The 17,290-nt window shown below is 37.3% G+C and overlaps 1 protein-coding gene and 1 pseudogene across 3 annotated transcripts; one reads left to right on the top strand and one right to left on the bottom strand.

Annotated features, from left to right (window-relative positions):
* Window positions 1–1,083: 1,083 nt before the first annotated feature.
* On the bottom strand, window positions 1,084–5,078 carry NXT2 (nuclear transport factor 2 like export factor 2). Of its 3 annotated transcripts, none has more exons than XM_037821607.1 (4): window positions 4,676–5,078; window positions 3,652–3,738; window positions 2,780–2,924; window positions 1,084–1,994 (listed from the first exon to the last, which is right to left on the bottom strand). In XM_037821607.1, exons 1-4 carry the CDS (start codon window positions 4,688–4,690, stop codon window positions 1,813–1,815), a joined length of 429 nt encoding a protein of 142 aa, XP_037677535.1. In that variant the 5' UTR covers window positions 4,691–5,078; the 3' UTR covers window positions 1,084–1,812. The 3 variants fall into 3 exon arrangements, with proteins under 3 accessions (XP_037677535.1, XP_037677536.1, XP_037677537.1); XM_037821608.1 differs by lacking the exon at window positions 4,676–5,078 and adding an exon at window positions 4,489–4,567; XM_037821609.1 differs by lacking the exon at window positions 4,676–5,078 and adding an exon at window positions 4,062–4,162.
* The window catches only part of LOC119522346, a 140,049-nt pseudogene continuing 127,447 nt past the window's right edge, over window positions 4,689–17,290 (top strand).

Below are 17,290 nucleotides of genomic sequence, written 5' to 3'. Positions count from 1 at the left end.
TTACTACTTGAGACTGTTCTCCATAATGGAAAGGACAATTTTATGGTATTCTAATTGCTGCTGCTTAAGCTGTGGTTTTAAAAAGCCATTCCAAATGAAAAATAAGCTTACTCTGAGTAAAATATAACATGTAAGTTTTGATCAGTACCATAAGGAGTGGATAATTTCTTAAACTTCAGTTTCAGCCCCTTTTTATATTTAGTTCTATTTTGTTAGTATTATCAGAAATATAATGGAGCAAGAGGAAATGACTGACTGATTTTATAATTGATAAGAAACATTAATTTTGAGTTTTAATATAGAAACAAAGTTGGCACACCCAACTTAAAAACATTTTTAAAGGCACTTTTAAAAATGGAGGAAAAAAACATTTAAAGTTTAACCACAGTGACTTTTTTTTCCCTTTAAAAGTTCAGACATCAAATTAATCAATTTGTTTCTTTGAAGTTTATGGGTTAATGAAGATGTGCCATTCTTCATTTTCTCTTTAGTAAAAAATACTTTCTAATAGACTAAGATATGTTTAATGTCATATGGAAGAACAATTCGTAAAATTAAAAAATTTTAAACTTTAAGAAAAGATAATGCAATTGACAGTGTAAAAATACAGGGAAAAAAGTCACTTATTTTAGGGGCGATTAACATGTGGGAAATATTTGGTCTAAAGTTCACATGGAAGACTTAGAAGTTCAGGGTACCTTAAAGAGATGTGTCCTGATGCTACTGACAATGGCTTTGTTTCCAGCTTTCATGTTAGACCCCAGCTGCCAAGGTTAGGCTTACTGCTGACAATTTTACCCCTACGAGTTCTTGGACAAATCAAGATGGACGCTGGTTTGGTATAAGGTGAAATATAAAAACCTTAAAAAAATCATTCTTAGAACAATAATAACATTTTGGCAAGGACAATTTATTACCTTAGTGATTTAAATCCTAGAAATAGGTTACAATTTTAGGAGGTAGAAAAAGTACCGAAAATTTAGCATTTGGCCAGCCATCCTCACTTTTAGCTCCAACCACGAATCTCTAAATTACTTATTCCCCATCTACTGCATAAAGCCATCAATCTTACTACCAACCATTTATTACCTAAAATTACAGACCTGGAAATGCCAAAAAAAATCTGTTTAAGAAGCTTTGCTTTTAAGCCATTAAATATATCCAATACTCAGGGTATCAATTTAGATCATTTTGTACCTCTCTGGTCAATCAACTGACTTCACAAAAAAAACATGCCAACAAAAAACATTACTTCACATGAAAAAAAGACGACTACTGTACAGGTCTATGTGCAATTCCAACATATCAAGAATAGTTATGCAAACCCAAAATTAGTAGTTTTCTCATTAAACTGATATGAAAAAGCCATATATTAAAACTATATTAACCAGTGTTTTCTGAAAGTAGGCATGTGTTTTATAACAAAATTAACGTAATAACCAAAAAAACACTTTACCCCAGAGAGTTATGTCGTGCTGATAGACCATAAATGGTATTATGAGAGTGTTTCATTTTTGTGTAGGTTGGGTTCACAGGGAGTATGTTAGTACAGAGAGCATAGGTTTAATATTACTATAACATTAGTACTGGAATGTATATAAGGCATGTAAGAAACTAGCATCAAAACTCTTAATGGCAACAATCCAAACTGGCAGCTGCTAGAAAAGGTGCTTCTAGGAATCAAAAAACATTAAAGAAATTTAGTTTCAGCAAACACCAGTTTATAGTGCTTCTACAATGAAATGAATTAATTCACATAAATTTCTCTTGCTGGCACTAATGGACCAAAGGAGAATGGACTTTTTGCCCTTTTTAACAACTAGCCCAATCCTGAAAACGGAAGCAATCACTTGCAATCTTCCACACAGTGTTGTTAGGAGTGGACTGAGCAGTCAGTAGGAAGTTCTGGTTGAAGTAGTGTTGTTTGTTTCCATCAAACTTCACAGTTCCACTGGTCACAACAAGAACTGTAGTCTGGGACTGGGTAGCTTGCTCTTCACCCACATAAAACAAGAGAGGAGGTCAATTTCTATTTGTGTATTTACATATACAAAGCCAGAAAATTATACATTACATCATTTCAAAGATAATAAAATTATTTTCAGCCCAGAACTCTTAAGTTTCAAAATAAAGAATTTATAACTTAGCATGGGACCATTTGCTTGCTGTATGTATTAATACTTCCCTGGATTTCTAAGAGAGCTTATTCATTTTGCTTCTTAAGCTACCGCTTTTTTGAAGAACTGTATATAAAAAGGAAAAAGAATCACCCTAAACCACTACTTAAGACACTTAGAACCCTACGTAAAGGTTAATCTTATAAACTGCATCAATTTACCTTGAATTAAATTCCATCTTCTCTAAGGTAGTCTTCACGTAACAGTAAAGTTCTTCTGTAAAATTTTAATAGGGTGTAAGATACTAAAGCCTATTAATCAGAAATCTGGTATGATTTTCCTCTGGACACATTTCAGGACATAGCAGGACATAGCAACTATTTAGGGAAAAATATCTCTCCTCTCCATGAACGAAAATAAATTCAGCCTCAACTTCTCATACAAGTTTTAACAAGCCATAATCGCCCAATCCACCAAAACTACTGACATTCTGGAGTGAGATGCATCTAAATGAAGACCAAAAGCTTGATTAGACAGCTGTATTTTTCATAATATTTAACTTTAATCAATAAGTAAAGACTTTTGTCACCAAAAGGTGCTTACTGCTTTTGATGTAAAACCTCAATGCTCACTAAAAGAGAACGAAAAGACCATGATCTTACCATGAACTGGCTGGCCATCTAACATATTGACCTGGAACTCACTAGAAGGCAACATTTCAAAAAAATTAGCCAGGGCTTCCAGCCCAGTAACAACATTTCCATTCCATATCAAAGTGGCCTTGTCCAGATACAGCCTGGTTAGTGCCTAAAAGGAAAGTAAAAGAAAAAGGGAAGGGTTTTTGTCTTTGGGTAAACATTTTATAGAAATCGATTAAAAGGTTACAGACAGTATATAAACACTTTCATGGTTCTGCCTCCATCTCCACGAAAAACCAATGTGAACAGGGGGTATGCCTTTGGCCATAATTAGATAAACTAGACAGCTGAAAACCTTTCTATTTCACTTTAGCCACAATAAGAAACCCTGCATCCAAACCGGTAAGCTGAAAAATTTTGCTTTCTGTATTAAAATTAATTAAATTGTTAAAAGTTCCAAGTACATACAACCCAAACCAGTTCTGGTCTCCCTCCTTTTCTATAAAGGAAATTCTCAGTATTAATGAAACTGTCAACCAAACCCTACCTGTTCAATTCAATCCTAGTTTTATATATGTGTAAAAAGCTGAGTCATTTTAATGTTAGTATGTATATACTTAAGTAAATACATGCTAGGCCCTATGTTACGTGCAGTGTTTTTAAATTAATTCCCACTTACAATCCTAAAACGGAAATGAGGTTAAAGAGCCAGGTAAGAGCAAAGCTGGAATATGACTCCAAAGCCCACACTCCCACTAATATCTTACCAATCCCTCCCTAAGCAATGCAGTTTTAAAGAACAAGTCCACAGTTTTCATTTATGCAGGTCAGATGAATGGCTGGCTCAGAAAAAGAACTAGTATTTAATAAATAGTAGTAGGATCTGCAACACTCACCCGACGTCTTTTGTCCATTGTCTCATAGTAAATATTGACAAATTCCTCTGCAGCTCTACATGCCTGATCCACGTAAGTTTTAAAATCCTACAAGAAAAATCTCAGAAGTGTAGATTACCACCCCTCTAACCGCTTGCAAACACAAAACCACCAACAGAAGCTGACAATTTATTTCAACCAATTTGTAGCTCTACACATAGTACACACTCTTTCATATAAATTTGGACATTTTAAAGACTAAGCCTCAGAAGTTTTCCATTTTTAACATTTCACTATATTTAGGAACATGCCTTTAAGCCATAATCATTTCTCAGTAGCCAGTTTGAAAATTTTCACTCCTCACTATATACTCATAATCTTTGCCTGGCAATGAAGTACTTCAGATTTTCAACATTTTACAAAATATTTACCTTAAAAAATGATGCTACATGAACCTTAAATGGAGAAAAAATTCCATTGAGTGAGCGAGGGAAGTGTTCAGTTCTCTTTTCAGGCAAAAAATTGTGACTGAACACAAGAATTGTTTATAATGAACGAAAAAAAGTAAAAATGACGTTCAACGAACTACTTGAAAACTTAGGTAGCTAAACTACACAGAACACATTAAGTAAACACAAGCGTTTGTGAAGAACTGAACAACTTTAGAATAAAGAAATGCTGATTGCGGTTTTCTCCTGCAGGAGGATTAAGTACCTTCCTCCCTAGCCATTTACTGGCCAGGCCTGTTATTTGTATTAAGAGATATGAATAACCAGTTTCATTTCTTTCTCAGCTGAACTAAAGTGATTTTTAGAGAGGAGGTGCAGAGCCATAGACAACAGACCCAAACTTCCCCACCTGTCACTAGTCACCATCTCCCCGTCCTTTCCGGGACTAGAAAGTGGTCACACAGCTATCTGGGCTGGGCAAGGGGGCGAGCAGAGGGCGCCACTTGCTCACGTGACCGGCAGCCAGCCCAGCACGGCGCTCCTCCCCAAGCCCAAGAGCTGGTGCCCAGGCACCTAGCCGCGGCTCCGACACTCACCACAGACGTGGCCATGGGGGAGTCCGAACAACTCTGTTGCGGCAGTGGTGGCGTTACTACGTCCTCACGTGTCCGGCTTCCACCGCTGCGGTATGATCAAATATTTAGGAAGAGCCCAAAACCCGCCAATCGCTCAGAATTCTCTACCCGCCCATTCTCTTCCGGAAATAACTCCGTCCGTCGTAAAAGGTGCCCCGATGTTCCAACCTTAAGTACCATCTCCCTTCAGTTCCGACTTTTCTCTCCATCTGCTTATTTTATATATTTGTTTGGTATTTATTTACTCAGTTTAAAAGAAAAATATTTTGCTTTTGTAAATTGGATATTCTAAATCAAAGTATCCGACTCGCCTAAGACGCGTCCTGGGACAAGCAGAAAAACCACCATCGGAATGGTCCAGTGAGGGGACGTCTTTGCTGCAGGAGGCGGGGCCGAGTCCCGCTTAAGACCAATGAGAAACGTGAGGCGACTCCTACCGACTCTGTAGCCTGTAGGAAAAAGCCTGTAGCTTGGCCAAAGCGCAGGCTCTTACTGCGCATGACAAGTAAACAATAGTTTAGAGTTCTGGAACATTCTGGAAAACTCGAGCCTCACTGAGTTAACCCCCAACGCCTCAGTGGCGTTCCTCAAATTATTCACTATTTAGTTTTGCGCTAGCCATATTCAATGGAAAATAACCTTCTGGTAGTCCATTCTGGATTACATTTTTAAATTTTTTGCAGACCCCAAAAGGAAAATTAGTGCCATGCATCTTTTCATGACTACGTAGTTATTCCAAAACCCACTCTAATAACTACATTTTTACTGAGTGGTGACAATGTACAAGGTATTTTTCTATGCCTTTTATCCATATACGCTTATTTGTTCCTCACAATAACCCTAATTGCTATTATTTTATCATCCCTATTTTATAGCTGAGGAGACCAAGGCACAGAGCAATCAAGTAAGTTGCGTAAGGTCACAAATTAGTTGGGTCTCAAACTTAAGCAATCTAAGGACTGCGGCGATCTGACTGCACGCCCCACCATCCCTTTAAAATTACTCATCTCAAAGCCACCAACAATTTCTGAACAGCGAAATCAGTTACATATTTCGACAGTTTTACCGTGCTTGGCTGGTTTGCGGCTCTTCATGAAGATATTCGCTCCTTCCTTGCTGTCTTCCTCCATCTCCCTGAGACCAGCCTCTTCTGACTTTTCTCATACTTTCAGTCTTACTCCTGTGTTGGTTCGCTTTCCGCTAGTCTAGCTCTAAGGGTACACCGGGTTCCCTCCACTGCTCTCCTCTCACTGGCATCACTGCCCGTGCTGTCTCCCATTTAAAACCTCCTTCAGACCACGTCATCGCAATTGTTATTCACATGCTAATGAACTTTTCAACAACCTATCACCAGCCGCCACCTCTATGCTGAGCTCCAGTTTCGCTTATGGAAGTATGCTAAACACGGGTACCAGAAGGCACTATAGGCTCAGCAAACTCATAGACCCAAATTTATGGATCATTATTTCCTGGGCCCTTCCAACCAACCTACTCCTATAATTCTCTCAGTCATCTATGCTTGAACTGGAATCTTTTTTTTTTTTTTTGCTTCTCCCATCTCATTATTATAATTCTTTAAATATTTTAGTCAACAAATATTTATTGAGCATTTACTATGTGACTGGCATTATACAAGGTTATGGATATAAAATGGTGCACAGAATAGACATGGTCCATACCCCTCTTTCATTCCCACTGCCCCACCTTTGTTTGGGCCTATTCCTTTTAGCTCCCAAGTCATTTTGTCATTTTTCGTATCGCCCCCCCCCCCCTCCTCTCATCTCTCTTCCTCTCTCTGGCTTGCTCTCTGTGTCTGTCTCTCCTGTACAAATTTCAACTTTGATCACTCTATTCTCTTTTCTCCAAAATTCTCCTAATCTTTATGGAGTTACCTTAGTCTGGTCCCGATTTACCTTCCTAGACTTCTCTCCCATTATTCACCAACACTGAGAAAGTTATGTTTACTGCTTTATTGGTGATTGCGTTCTTTATCGAGATCTTATGGTATGACTGGTGTCTTCAATCCTCACAACTTTGGAGAAGGAGACATTATTATCCAGATTTTTAAGAATTTATACTGAGGTCCAAAGAGGTTAAGTAATTTGGCTAAGATGACACAGTTTCTGTAGTTGGGATTTCAACCATAATTGTCTTACTCCAAACTCTTTGCTCTTAGACATTCTGCTATGCATGCTTTTGTTATTACTGTGCTTATTTTGGAATGTTTGTTCCCCCTATTTCTTTTTTTTTTAAATTTTATTTTGAAATAAATTCAAAGTTATAGGAACAGTTGCAAAAACAATACTACCCCCATACACAGCATTCCATCATACCCTGACCCCCCTCCCCCAATAGCTCAATCCACCAACCTTAGCATGCTGTCACATCACTATTTCTTTTCCTCCCTCCCTCCCTATCATCCATCATCTATTGCTCTGTCTTCTGAACATTTAAGAACTAGCTGCACACATCCTTGAACATACACTATAATTCACATATACGCTTCCCATGAACAAGAACATTCTTTTATGCAATCCCATTAAGCACAGCTAAGAAGTACAAGAGATTCAACAATGATACAAAGCTTACATTCTATATTTCCTTTACCTTATGTCTCAACTGTGTCCCTTTGAGCCACCTGTCCTCTATCCTCCAATTCCATCCAAGTTCATCCTTGACATTCAATCATCATCTATTTAGACTGTCTTTTTTTTTTTTCAATTGTGGAAACATATATACAGCCTAAATCTTCCCATTCCACCCCCTCCCTAGCCTTCCATTAGTGGGATTAATCACCTTTAGAATGTTGTAATGCTCTTTCCCACCATCCATTACTAGAGATTTCCCTTCATCTCAAACAGCAACTCCACCCTCATTTCTTAACTCATTGCCCCTTCCCCCATTTCTCTTAACCCAAACTCTGCATTTCATCTCTATGGTTATATTCTCTGATAATTTCTTTGTGTTTGCTGTGGGGGTTAAAATTAACCTCTTAAATCCATATCAATCTTGCTTTTCTTTGATACCACCTTCACTTCAATAGGACACATAAACTATGTTCCTATACTCCTCCATTCCCCTACCTTTATATAGGAGTCTAAAATTACATATTTTACATTGAGTTCAAAACCACTGATTTGTAATTAGGGTTTGTGTAATTTATATCATGTAGGAAGTAAATAGTGAAGTTACAGTTCAAAAAATTATTGACTTCTATTTGTATTCCATTGTGGTTGGAGAATGTACTTTGAGTATATTCAATCTTTTTTTTTTTATTTCTTGAGGCTTGTTTTATGTCCCAGCTTATGGTCCCTTCTGGAGAAAGATCCTTGGTCACTAGAGAAAAATGAGTGTCCTGGTGCTTTGGGATGTAAGGTACTATATATTTCTATTAAAATTCTCTATATCTCTTTCTCCTTTCTGTTGTTTCTCTGTTGGTAGGGCTCCCTTTAGAATCTGAAGTAGGGCAGGTCTTTTATTGGCAAAGTCTCTCAGCATTTGTTTGTGAAAAATTTAAGCTCTCCCTCAAATTTGAAGGAGAGTTTTGCTGGATAAAGTATTTTTGGTTGGAAATTTTTCTCTCTCAGAATTTTAAATATGTCATGCCACTGCCTTCTCACCTCCATGGTGGCCACTGAGTAGTCACTACTTAGTCTTATGTTGTTTCCTTTGTATGTGGTGAATTGCTTTTCTCTTGCTGCTTTCAGAACTTGCTCCTTCTCTTCAGTATTTGACAGTCTGATCAGAATATGTCTTGGGGTGGGTTTACTTGGATTTATTCTATTTGGAGTTCACTGGGCATTTATGCTTTGTGTATTTATATTGTGTGTAAGGTTGGGGAAGTTTTCCCCCGCAATTTCTTTGAATACTCTTTCTAGACCTTTACCCTTCTCTTTCCCTTCTGGGACACCAATGAGTCTTAAGTTTGGACGTTTTATTTTATCTATCGTTTCCCTGAGATCCGTTTCGATTTTTTCGATTTTTTTCTCCATTCTTTCTTTTGTTCTTTCATTTTCTGTTCTGTGGACTTCTAGGACACTGAGATGTTGTTCAGCTTCCTCTAGTGTTGTCTTGTGAATATCCAGAGTGTTTTTAATTTGGCCAACAGTTTCTTTTATTTCCATAAGATCTTCTGTTTTTTTTATTTACTCTTGCAATATCTTCTTTATGCTCTTCTAGGGTCTTCTTTATGTCACTTATATCCTGGGCCATGGTCTTCTTGATGTCCTTTAAATCCTTTGCTATGTTTTCGTTCCTCAGTTGTATTTCTTTGATTAATTCTGCAAGGAACTCTGTTTCTTCTGATAACTTGATTTGTGTGTTTGGAGTTGGAGTCTCCATATCATTTGGTTTTATCATACGCATTGAGGTTTTCTGTTGTTTTTGGCCTCTTGGCATTTGCTGTGCTCGACAGGGTTCTTTTAATTTGTGAAAAAAAAAAAAACCTATCCAGTTTTTCAGAAACACTGTTTGGTGACGTACACTTTCTCTAACTAACCAGCAGATGGCATCTGTGAGTCACCTATACCTCTCAAGTCAGTTCTCCACCTTGTCCCCACGGTGTGTGGGGAAATGATTCTTGTAGGGTCCAGCCGGAGAACTCAGCCTGGGTGTGTTGCTGGAGCTGTCCGCCCTGAATGCGGGGCGCTTGTACGGGTGGCCAGGGAGGAAGGACAGCCTCAATATTCAAATACCTCCAGTTCCCGGAGATTCAAGGCCACCACAAGAGTCCAAGCCTTTATTTCATTTCAGCCCCAGCCCCTCACTCTCTCTGTCCCACAAACGACCGGACTTGGCATAGTGTCCCTGGGATCTCTGAACGGATCCCCCCTTCCAGCCGCGATCCTCCAGGAGCTCAGCTGAGGGAATGCCGTGCTATATCACCAGTGTGCGCCGTATATCAAGAATCTTTTTTCTCTTGATGCTTTCAGCATTCTCTATATCTTTGGCATTTGAAATTCTGATTGGTATGAGTCTCAGAAGTTGTTTATTGGTGTTTATTCTCTTTGGGGTACATTGTGCTTGTTGACCATGGATATTTATATCTTTAATAGGAGTTTGGAAGTTTTGGGCCATTATTTCTGAAAATATTGTTTCTTCTCCTTTTCCTTTCTTTTCTTCTGGGACACTGATCATACATATGTTTGCATGATTCTGTCATTCATATCCCTGAGACACTGCTCAATATTTTCTATGCTTTTTTCTATTTGTTTTTCTTACTGTGTGGTTTTGATTGTCCTGTCTCCTAGTTTGCTTTTTCTGTATTCTGCTGGTTCAAAATTCTTATTTCTGTCTACTGTATTATCAATCTCTTTTCTGTGCCTTTCATGTCCAAAATTTGTTATGTGTCTTTTTGTATTTTCAGATTCTTCTTTATGTTCATATAATCTTTTCTATGCAATTTATTGAGATACATTCATATGCCATACAGTCATACATAGTTTACAATAAATTGTTCACAGCATCATCATATAGTTGTGCATTAATCACTACAAAGATTTGAAAATTCTCATTATTCTAAAAAAATAAAATAAAAGTAAAAAAGAACACCAAAATCATCTCATACTGCTCCTCCCCCCTTTTATTCATTTACTTTTTGTCCCCAATTTTCTATTCATCTGTCCATACTCTGGATAATGGGAGTGTAAGCCACAAGATTTTCACAATCACTTGGTCACACCATATAAGCTATATAGATATACAATCATCATAAACAATCAAGGATACTGGATTGCTGAGCATTTTCAGGTATTTTCTTCTAGCCATTTGAGCACAATAAAAACTAAAAGAGATATCTATATAATACATAAGAATAATCTCCAGAATGGCATCTTCAAACTCCATGTAAAATCTCTCAGCCACTGAAACTTCGTTTTGTTCATTACACTTCCCCCTTTTGGTCCAGAAACATTTATCAATCCTACAAGGCTGGGTCCAGGCTCATCCCCAGGAGTTATGTTCCACATTGCCAGGAGGATTTACATACCTGTGAGCCATGTTCCACATAAGCTGCGGGGGGAGGCAGCAAATCCACCTACTGAGTTGCCTTAGAGATACCACATCTGAGCAACAAAAGAGGTTCTCTGGGGATGCCTCTTAGGCACAATTATAAGTAGGCTTATCCCCTCCTTTGCAGTAATAAGCTTTATAAGGGCAAGTTCCAAGACTGAAGGCTTGGCCAACTAAACTAACAATTGTGAGATGTTTGTGAAATTCTCAAGAATTCCACAGGTTTGGGTATTTAATATTTCCATATTTTTCCCCAGTCCCTCTAGGGGACTTTGCATGTACTTTTTATTATCTGTCCAAATTACTCTGGGATGTATCAGAGCTTCATGCTAATCCGTACAAACCTACAAGTTCTCACACCCTATTAAGGTTACATGTAATTATAGTATTTGAGTAAACTGCCCACACAAGTTAAATTATATAGTGTGCTACAGAAAATATAGATCTTGCACTAAATAAAGATCACTTCCTTTGGTCTCATGCAGAAGTTGAAGTTTCAGAACACAGTCAATAACTGCTTTCAATGTTGTGTCTAATTTACCTTAGTCTTAATAACCAAGTCCATTTCATTCATATTTTAAATTAAATTCTGATCTCTTTTTCATTTTTAACAGTGTGCTATGGGGTGATGCTGACATGCAGTGCTGCCAAACTCTGGCTGTGGGTATCAGGTGTCACACAGATATCCAAAAGGTTATACACAAATAGTACAGAATCTCAATTTAGAAATTACCATTACAACTCATGAATAGATGTGACCACTGTAAGAGTTTACAATCTAGGAAACTTTACAAGACTTACCCTGATAACCTATGTTCTCAGATTCAGTTCTCAGAATTTGCACGAGTTCATATTAGTGAGGTTTTTATAATATTTGTCACTTCATTTCTGTTTATTTCATTCCAAAAACTCTTCTCAAGGTCCATTCACTTGGTTGCTACCTTACTACATCATTTCTTCTTATGGCCATGCAATATTCCACAGTATGTATACACTACCGTTCACCATTTCATTCATCAGTTGATGTACTTTTGGGCCACCTCCAACCACTATGAATCATGAATACAGCCACCATAATCACCAGTGTGAAAATGTCCATTCATGACCTGTTCACATTTCTTCCAATAACGGAGTTGCAGGACCATCTGGCAACCCATACATAGCTTCTTGTAAACACCACACTTCCCTTCAGATTGGCTGCACCATTCTACTTCCCCACCAAGAGTGATTAGGTACATCCCTCTCTCCACATTTTTTTTCCAGTACTTCTATCTCTCTGTTTATTTTTAAAGCAAACTTATTCACACATCATACATTCCCTCCTAAGTAGCAATCAATTGTTCCCTGTATAATCATATAATTATGTCATCCCCACCACATCTTTATGAAGAGATTTCCATTTCTTCCAAAAAGAAAGAGGAAGAGGAGACAAAGGAATAAAAAAGAAAAAGAAAAAATGCTGAATAAAAATAAAATAATCAATAAAAAAATAAAATACAAAAAAAAATCAGATATCCATACCAATGCCAAGAATCTCATGCACCTCCCTTATATCTCCCTCTTAAAGAAATTTAGCTTTGGTTTATTGCCTTTGTTACCATTAACGGAAGCACATTATAATTTTACTGTTAACTATAGGCTCTAGTTCACGTTGGTTTTATTTTTTCCCAACTACAATCCCATTTTCAACACCTTCCAAAGTTGACATTCATTTGTTCTCCCTCTTGTAAAATGATTCTTACATTTGTACATTTAATCGCAGTCACTGATGACTAAATTTCACTGTTATACAGTTACAGTCATTCTTTCTGTTATCATACATGCCCATAGCCGCCTTCTTTCAACCATACTCACAGTCGTCTTTGTTCACTGTACTTAGAATATGTTCTACCATCATACAGTATTACAGTATTATGCTATTTCTGGATCTATACAATCAATTCTGTTGAACACTCTATACTCCTTCGGCATCAAATGCCAGATCTCTACACTCTTTCTAACTTCTGATATCTTCATTTCTACATTCTTCTCCAAACCTCTATCTCCTGTTTTTTTCCTTTCTGCCTGTAGCACTCCTTTTAGTATTTTCTGTAGAGGAAGTTTCCTATTCTTGAACTCTCCAAGTGTCTGTTTATCTGTAAATGTTTTAAAACTCTCCAATTTTTGAAGAACAGTTTTCCTAGATATAGGATTTATCATTGGAATTTTTTTCTCTTTCAGTATCTTGAATATATCAAACCACATGCTTCTCACCTCTGGTTTCTACTGTGAAATGTGCACTTAGTCTTGTTGAGCTTTGATTGTGTGTGATGGATTGCTTTTCTCTTGCTGCTTTCAGAATTTTTTATCTTTTTGACATTTGAAACCTGATTAGTGAGTGTCTTGGAGTAGGTCTATTTGGGTCAATTCTGTTTGGCATGTGCTGTGCTTCATGAACCTATAATTTTATGTCTTCTATAAGATTTGGGAAATTTTTATTGATTATTTCCTCTATTCTTTCTGCATCTTTTCCCTTTTCTTCCTCTTCTGGGACACTGAAGACGTATAAATTCATGTTGTCATTAATTTTCCTGAGTCCCTGCTTATATTTTTCCATTCTTTTCCCTAGCTGTTTTTTTTTTGTATGTAGGTTTTCAGCTGTCTAATCCTTTCTTAGATTAGGCAAATCCTTTCTTTTGCCTCTGCAACTCTGCTATTCTATGTCTCCATTGAGTTTTTCATCTCTTCCATTGTACCTTTCATTCTCCTGTTTCTGTCCTTGGTTTTTCAAGCTTTCAAGTCTCAACAGAGCCTCTTCCTGCCAGGAACCAATGGTGAGTCAGAAGCCAAGCTTAAGCTGTTTCTGTTTGTTTGTTTTATTTAACCCTAGGCTCTTGAGTTTGAATTCTCTGAGTCAGGGCAACCACTTTAGCTGGGCTGTGTTTTCCATTTTCTTAGGGAAGTTATGCCCTTTAGGGAATTATCTCCTCCATTTCATTTGTTCCTTTGTCTTTGTAACTATTTCAACTCCATCCTTGCCTGGGTCAGTATTGACACTTGAAAATACCTGAGGCTGTCTGTAATGAGCTATGTAGAATGAGAGGGAAAAATGAAAAAAAAAAAAAAAAAAAGAAAGAAAGAAGAGAAGGAAAAATGAGATAAATCCCTTTTCAAAGCTAGTCCCAAGCTCCCCAATCAAGAGTTGGTGTTGGCACCCAGTTCTATTTGCCCTTTTCCTTGGGATCCACTCCTTTTCCAGTATTCTGAGATCATCCAACTTCAAAAGCCTGTGGTTTTATTTACTTATTTATTTATTATTTTTTCCATCAGCCTTGTCTCCTCTCTGTCAGAAGAGACCCCACATTTCCTTTCCTGCTTGCTCAGGGTTTATGTGTGCTCTAGCTTGATTTTGGTAATCCAGCTTTGTTAGTTAAAACCAAAATTGAAACCTGAACTCTTCCCTCACTTCTAGTGAAAATGGCTTCTTTATCCCACAGGGAAATGTTCCAACTCAGTCTGCCATGCCAGTGGGGGAGGGATGTGAGCTCCTCAATTTGGGGGCTTTACTTAAGTTCTCTGCTGTGTTCTCAGCCCTTCCACTGACTCCAGACTGGTGTATGATGTTTGTCCAGCCATGGGTGTCCCCCAAACCATTGTTTCAGAGTACTTACTAGTAGTTACTGGCTATTTATTTGTTGCTTTAGAGGACTAATTCCCACAGCTCCCTACTCTGCCATTTTTGCCCAACCTGTCACAAAGTCTTCTTAATATCCATTATCTCTTTATGAATATTTGTGTTCATATCCTTGAATTGATTTGGGAGATTTGTTTGAACATTTTGATTACATGTTCCAACTTCTGAGTCTTCTCTGATGTTTTAATTTATACTCTCTAAGCCATATTTTCCTGTTTCTTAGTAAGGCTTGTAACTTTTTGCTAATATATAGGCAAATTATTGTTGCATCTGATTTTATTGATGCAATAAAGTCTGAACATCCATTTATCCCTCTTGTATAGGATTTTATTTTTTTTTGGCTTTGAACTAAGGCTTTTGTTTGACACTTAGTCTAACTTATTCCAGACTTTTAAATCTTTGTTTAGATTTTCTCAGTTCTTTTTCTTCTGATTCTTGCCCTAGATATTCAGTGCATTTTTTTAAGGTTGCACTATTTGTGCAATTCTTTCATTTTCAAGGAAGATGCCCTTAACCTCTTCCTTCTCTGGAAATCTTGATCTGTTTGGTTTATTTTTGTGCAGATTTTTCTTGTCTGCTCCTATGCTTTGCTAACATTTTCTCTCTTAGTGCCCAGTTTTCCTTACAGTTTTCTTCTCAGGGACCCATCCTATCTAACATCAGTTCAGTTTAACACCACCATCCCCATTTTTTTCTCTGATTGTTTTCTGTCTCCAGTTTCTTCACTGTTTATCTATTCTGTACCAGGGAATCAGATAGGCTCGATACAGAATGATGGGTAACTTCAGATTTGCCTGTATTGTCTTAGCCAATTGAAACTGAATTGAATGTGTGCACACATTTTTTCTTTTTTCTTTTCTGTCATGATCTCTCCTTTTTTGCTCCACAGCAGCTTGTCTTCCGTGTTAGTTTTTTTCACACTTAAGTCCTTGTGCCTACATATGCCTGAAATTGTACCTCACTCTTGTGATTCACTGTATAGTCTCAGTCCACAGTGGGAAGTACATAGGCCATTTTGCCTCTCTCAAGCCACCAAACTGCATGGGACCAAGTGAAGGGGAGAGGAATTGGAACATACTGGTGTCTGAGATGAAATTCTCCTAGCTGAGATTTTGTGTGAATTAGATACAGCACTTGTGGAATTCTTCTCCAGTGTCTACTGTCCTCCACAGTTCTAAGCAAATGAGACTAGTCTTTTTATTCATTAAATATCTGGTAATACTTTTACAGAGGAGTTTTAAATAACCATTTTGATGGCATCAGCTGAGGTCTTTTATAAGCAAATGTTTTGTAATAAGAGTGATTTCCATTCTTTGGAATTTCCTTATTACCTGGGGCTTGAGTATATCCTTTCTTCCTATGAAATAGTCTTTCCCCTTTCTTGGGAACACTATTGTCTCTTTAATGCTATTATTTCTTTGCCCAGGCTGTCAAAATTTCATGATTTCTTGAACTGATTTAGCTTTACAAAAGTTGCTTCTGCATGTGGGTGTATGTTCCTGAAAGGCAAGTTATAGATGAATATCCTGGTTCAATCCTTTAGGCTGTACCAGATAGACGGGTATGACAAACACATTACCCAGTATGTGTTTAGAGGTTCCTTTGCTCCCTCCCAGATAGGACTTTTAATGCAGGCTGGTTTCACTTGGAGCCAAGAATGAATAGGGGAAGGGTTTATCAATGTGTCCTTGAGTTTTCACAAACATTGTTTCAATCTTGCCCTTTCCCAATTAGTGCAACCATTTATTTTTACAGAACTCCAAGGAAGTTGGTTCTGTCTGCTTTTCACACTTGTTCAAAGATTGCCTGCTTCTGTGCTTTGTTAACATTTTCTCTCTTAGTGCCCAGTTTTCCTTACAGACCTCTAGAGCCTCTCATATCACCATCCTTGTTGACTGGGAGTCCTCTTGGTTTATTCTTAATAATGTATATCTATTGAAATTCTCTTTTTGCTCATGTTCTTTTCCCTTTATTTCCTTTAATTTTTTTGTCCATGATTTCCTTTTGCTCTTTTGGAATATTTAAAACATGTTTTAAAGTTTTTTGTCATAAGTCTAATGTCTTTAGGCTTTAGATTTCTCATGAATGGTTTCTGCTGCTTTATTTCATTCTTTTAATGATAAATTTTACCCATTTTTGCGTATCTTTAATTTGGTTGAAATTTGAGCATTTGCCTATTTTAATGTAGAACACTAGAAACCATATTCTTCCCCTTCCCTAGGGTTTTCCGGTTTATAACAATTTCTTTATTGTTTTAAATGTAGTTGTCTGATAGTGACTTTTCCCACACCATTTATTCAAGATCTTGAAGTGTATAATCACTAAAGTCTCTGTTCTCTTAGTTTGTAAACAGCAATTTTTATGACAGAATCTTTTAGTTCCAGGTGTAAAAGAAAATAAATAGGCATGTATGATGGGGAGATGGTGGAGTAGGAAGCTCTTGGAATCATTCACTTCACCAAAAGAGCTATTGAATGGGCAGGTAGTGTCTTGATCAACTGTTTTAGAACTATGGAATTTAGTTAAATGTTTTTCACATCCTGGAAAAAGCAGGATGAATAAACTGATAGTTTGTGATAAAGTTTCTTGAATTTAACTTGTGTAGTGACTACTGTCTCTTCCCCTGAACCTACAGACAACCAACAGTGGGTACTTCAGCTTGAGTTCCTGATGTAGCTGTTTGTGCCAGGGTGGAATTATAAAGTCTGGGAGGTACTGTCTGGTCACTGATCACAGCTTTTGATATAATGCTTTAGATCTCTTGGGATTTAGCACCGTTAGTAGCAAATGCTATTGCGGTAAATTTTAGAGTTTTATTAAAGAGGCTGATCAACTATTTCCCTCTTGTCTATTTTCATTCCAATTTGGGAACTAAAATAGCTTGGAAAAGTCAC

The sequence above is a fragment of the Choloepus didactylus genome, chromosome X (assembly GCF_015220235.1).
Source record: "Choloepus didactylus isolate mChoDid1 chromosome X, mChoDid1.pri, whole genome shotgun sequence".
In the NCBI taxonomy this organism is placed as follows: Eukaryota; Metazoa; Chordata; class Mammalia; order Pilosa; family Megalonychidae; genus Choloepus; species Choloepus didactylus.
The sequence above is the reverse complement of the archived record's forward strand: the minus strand, read 5'-3'. Positions and strand labels throughout refer to the sequence as shown.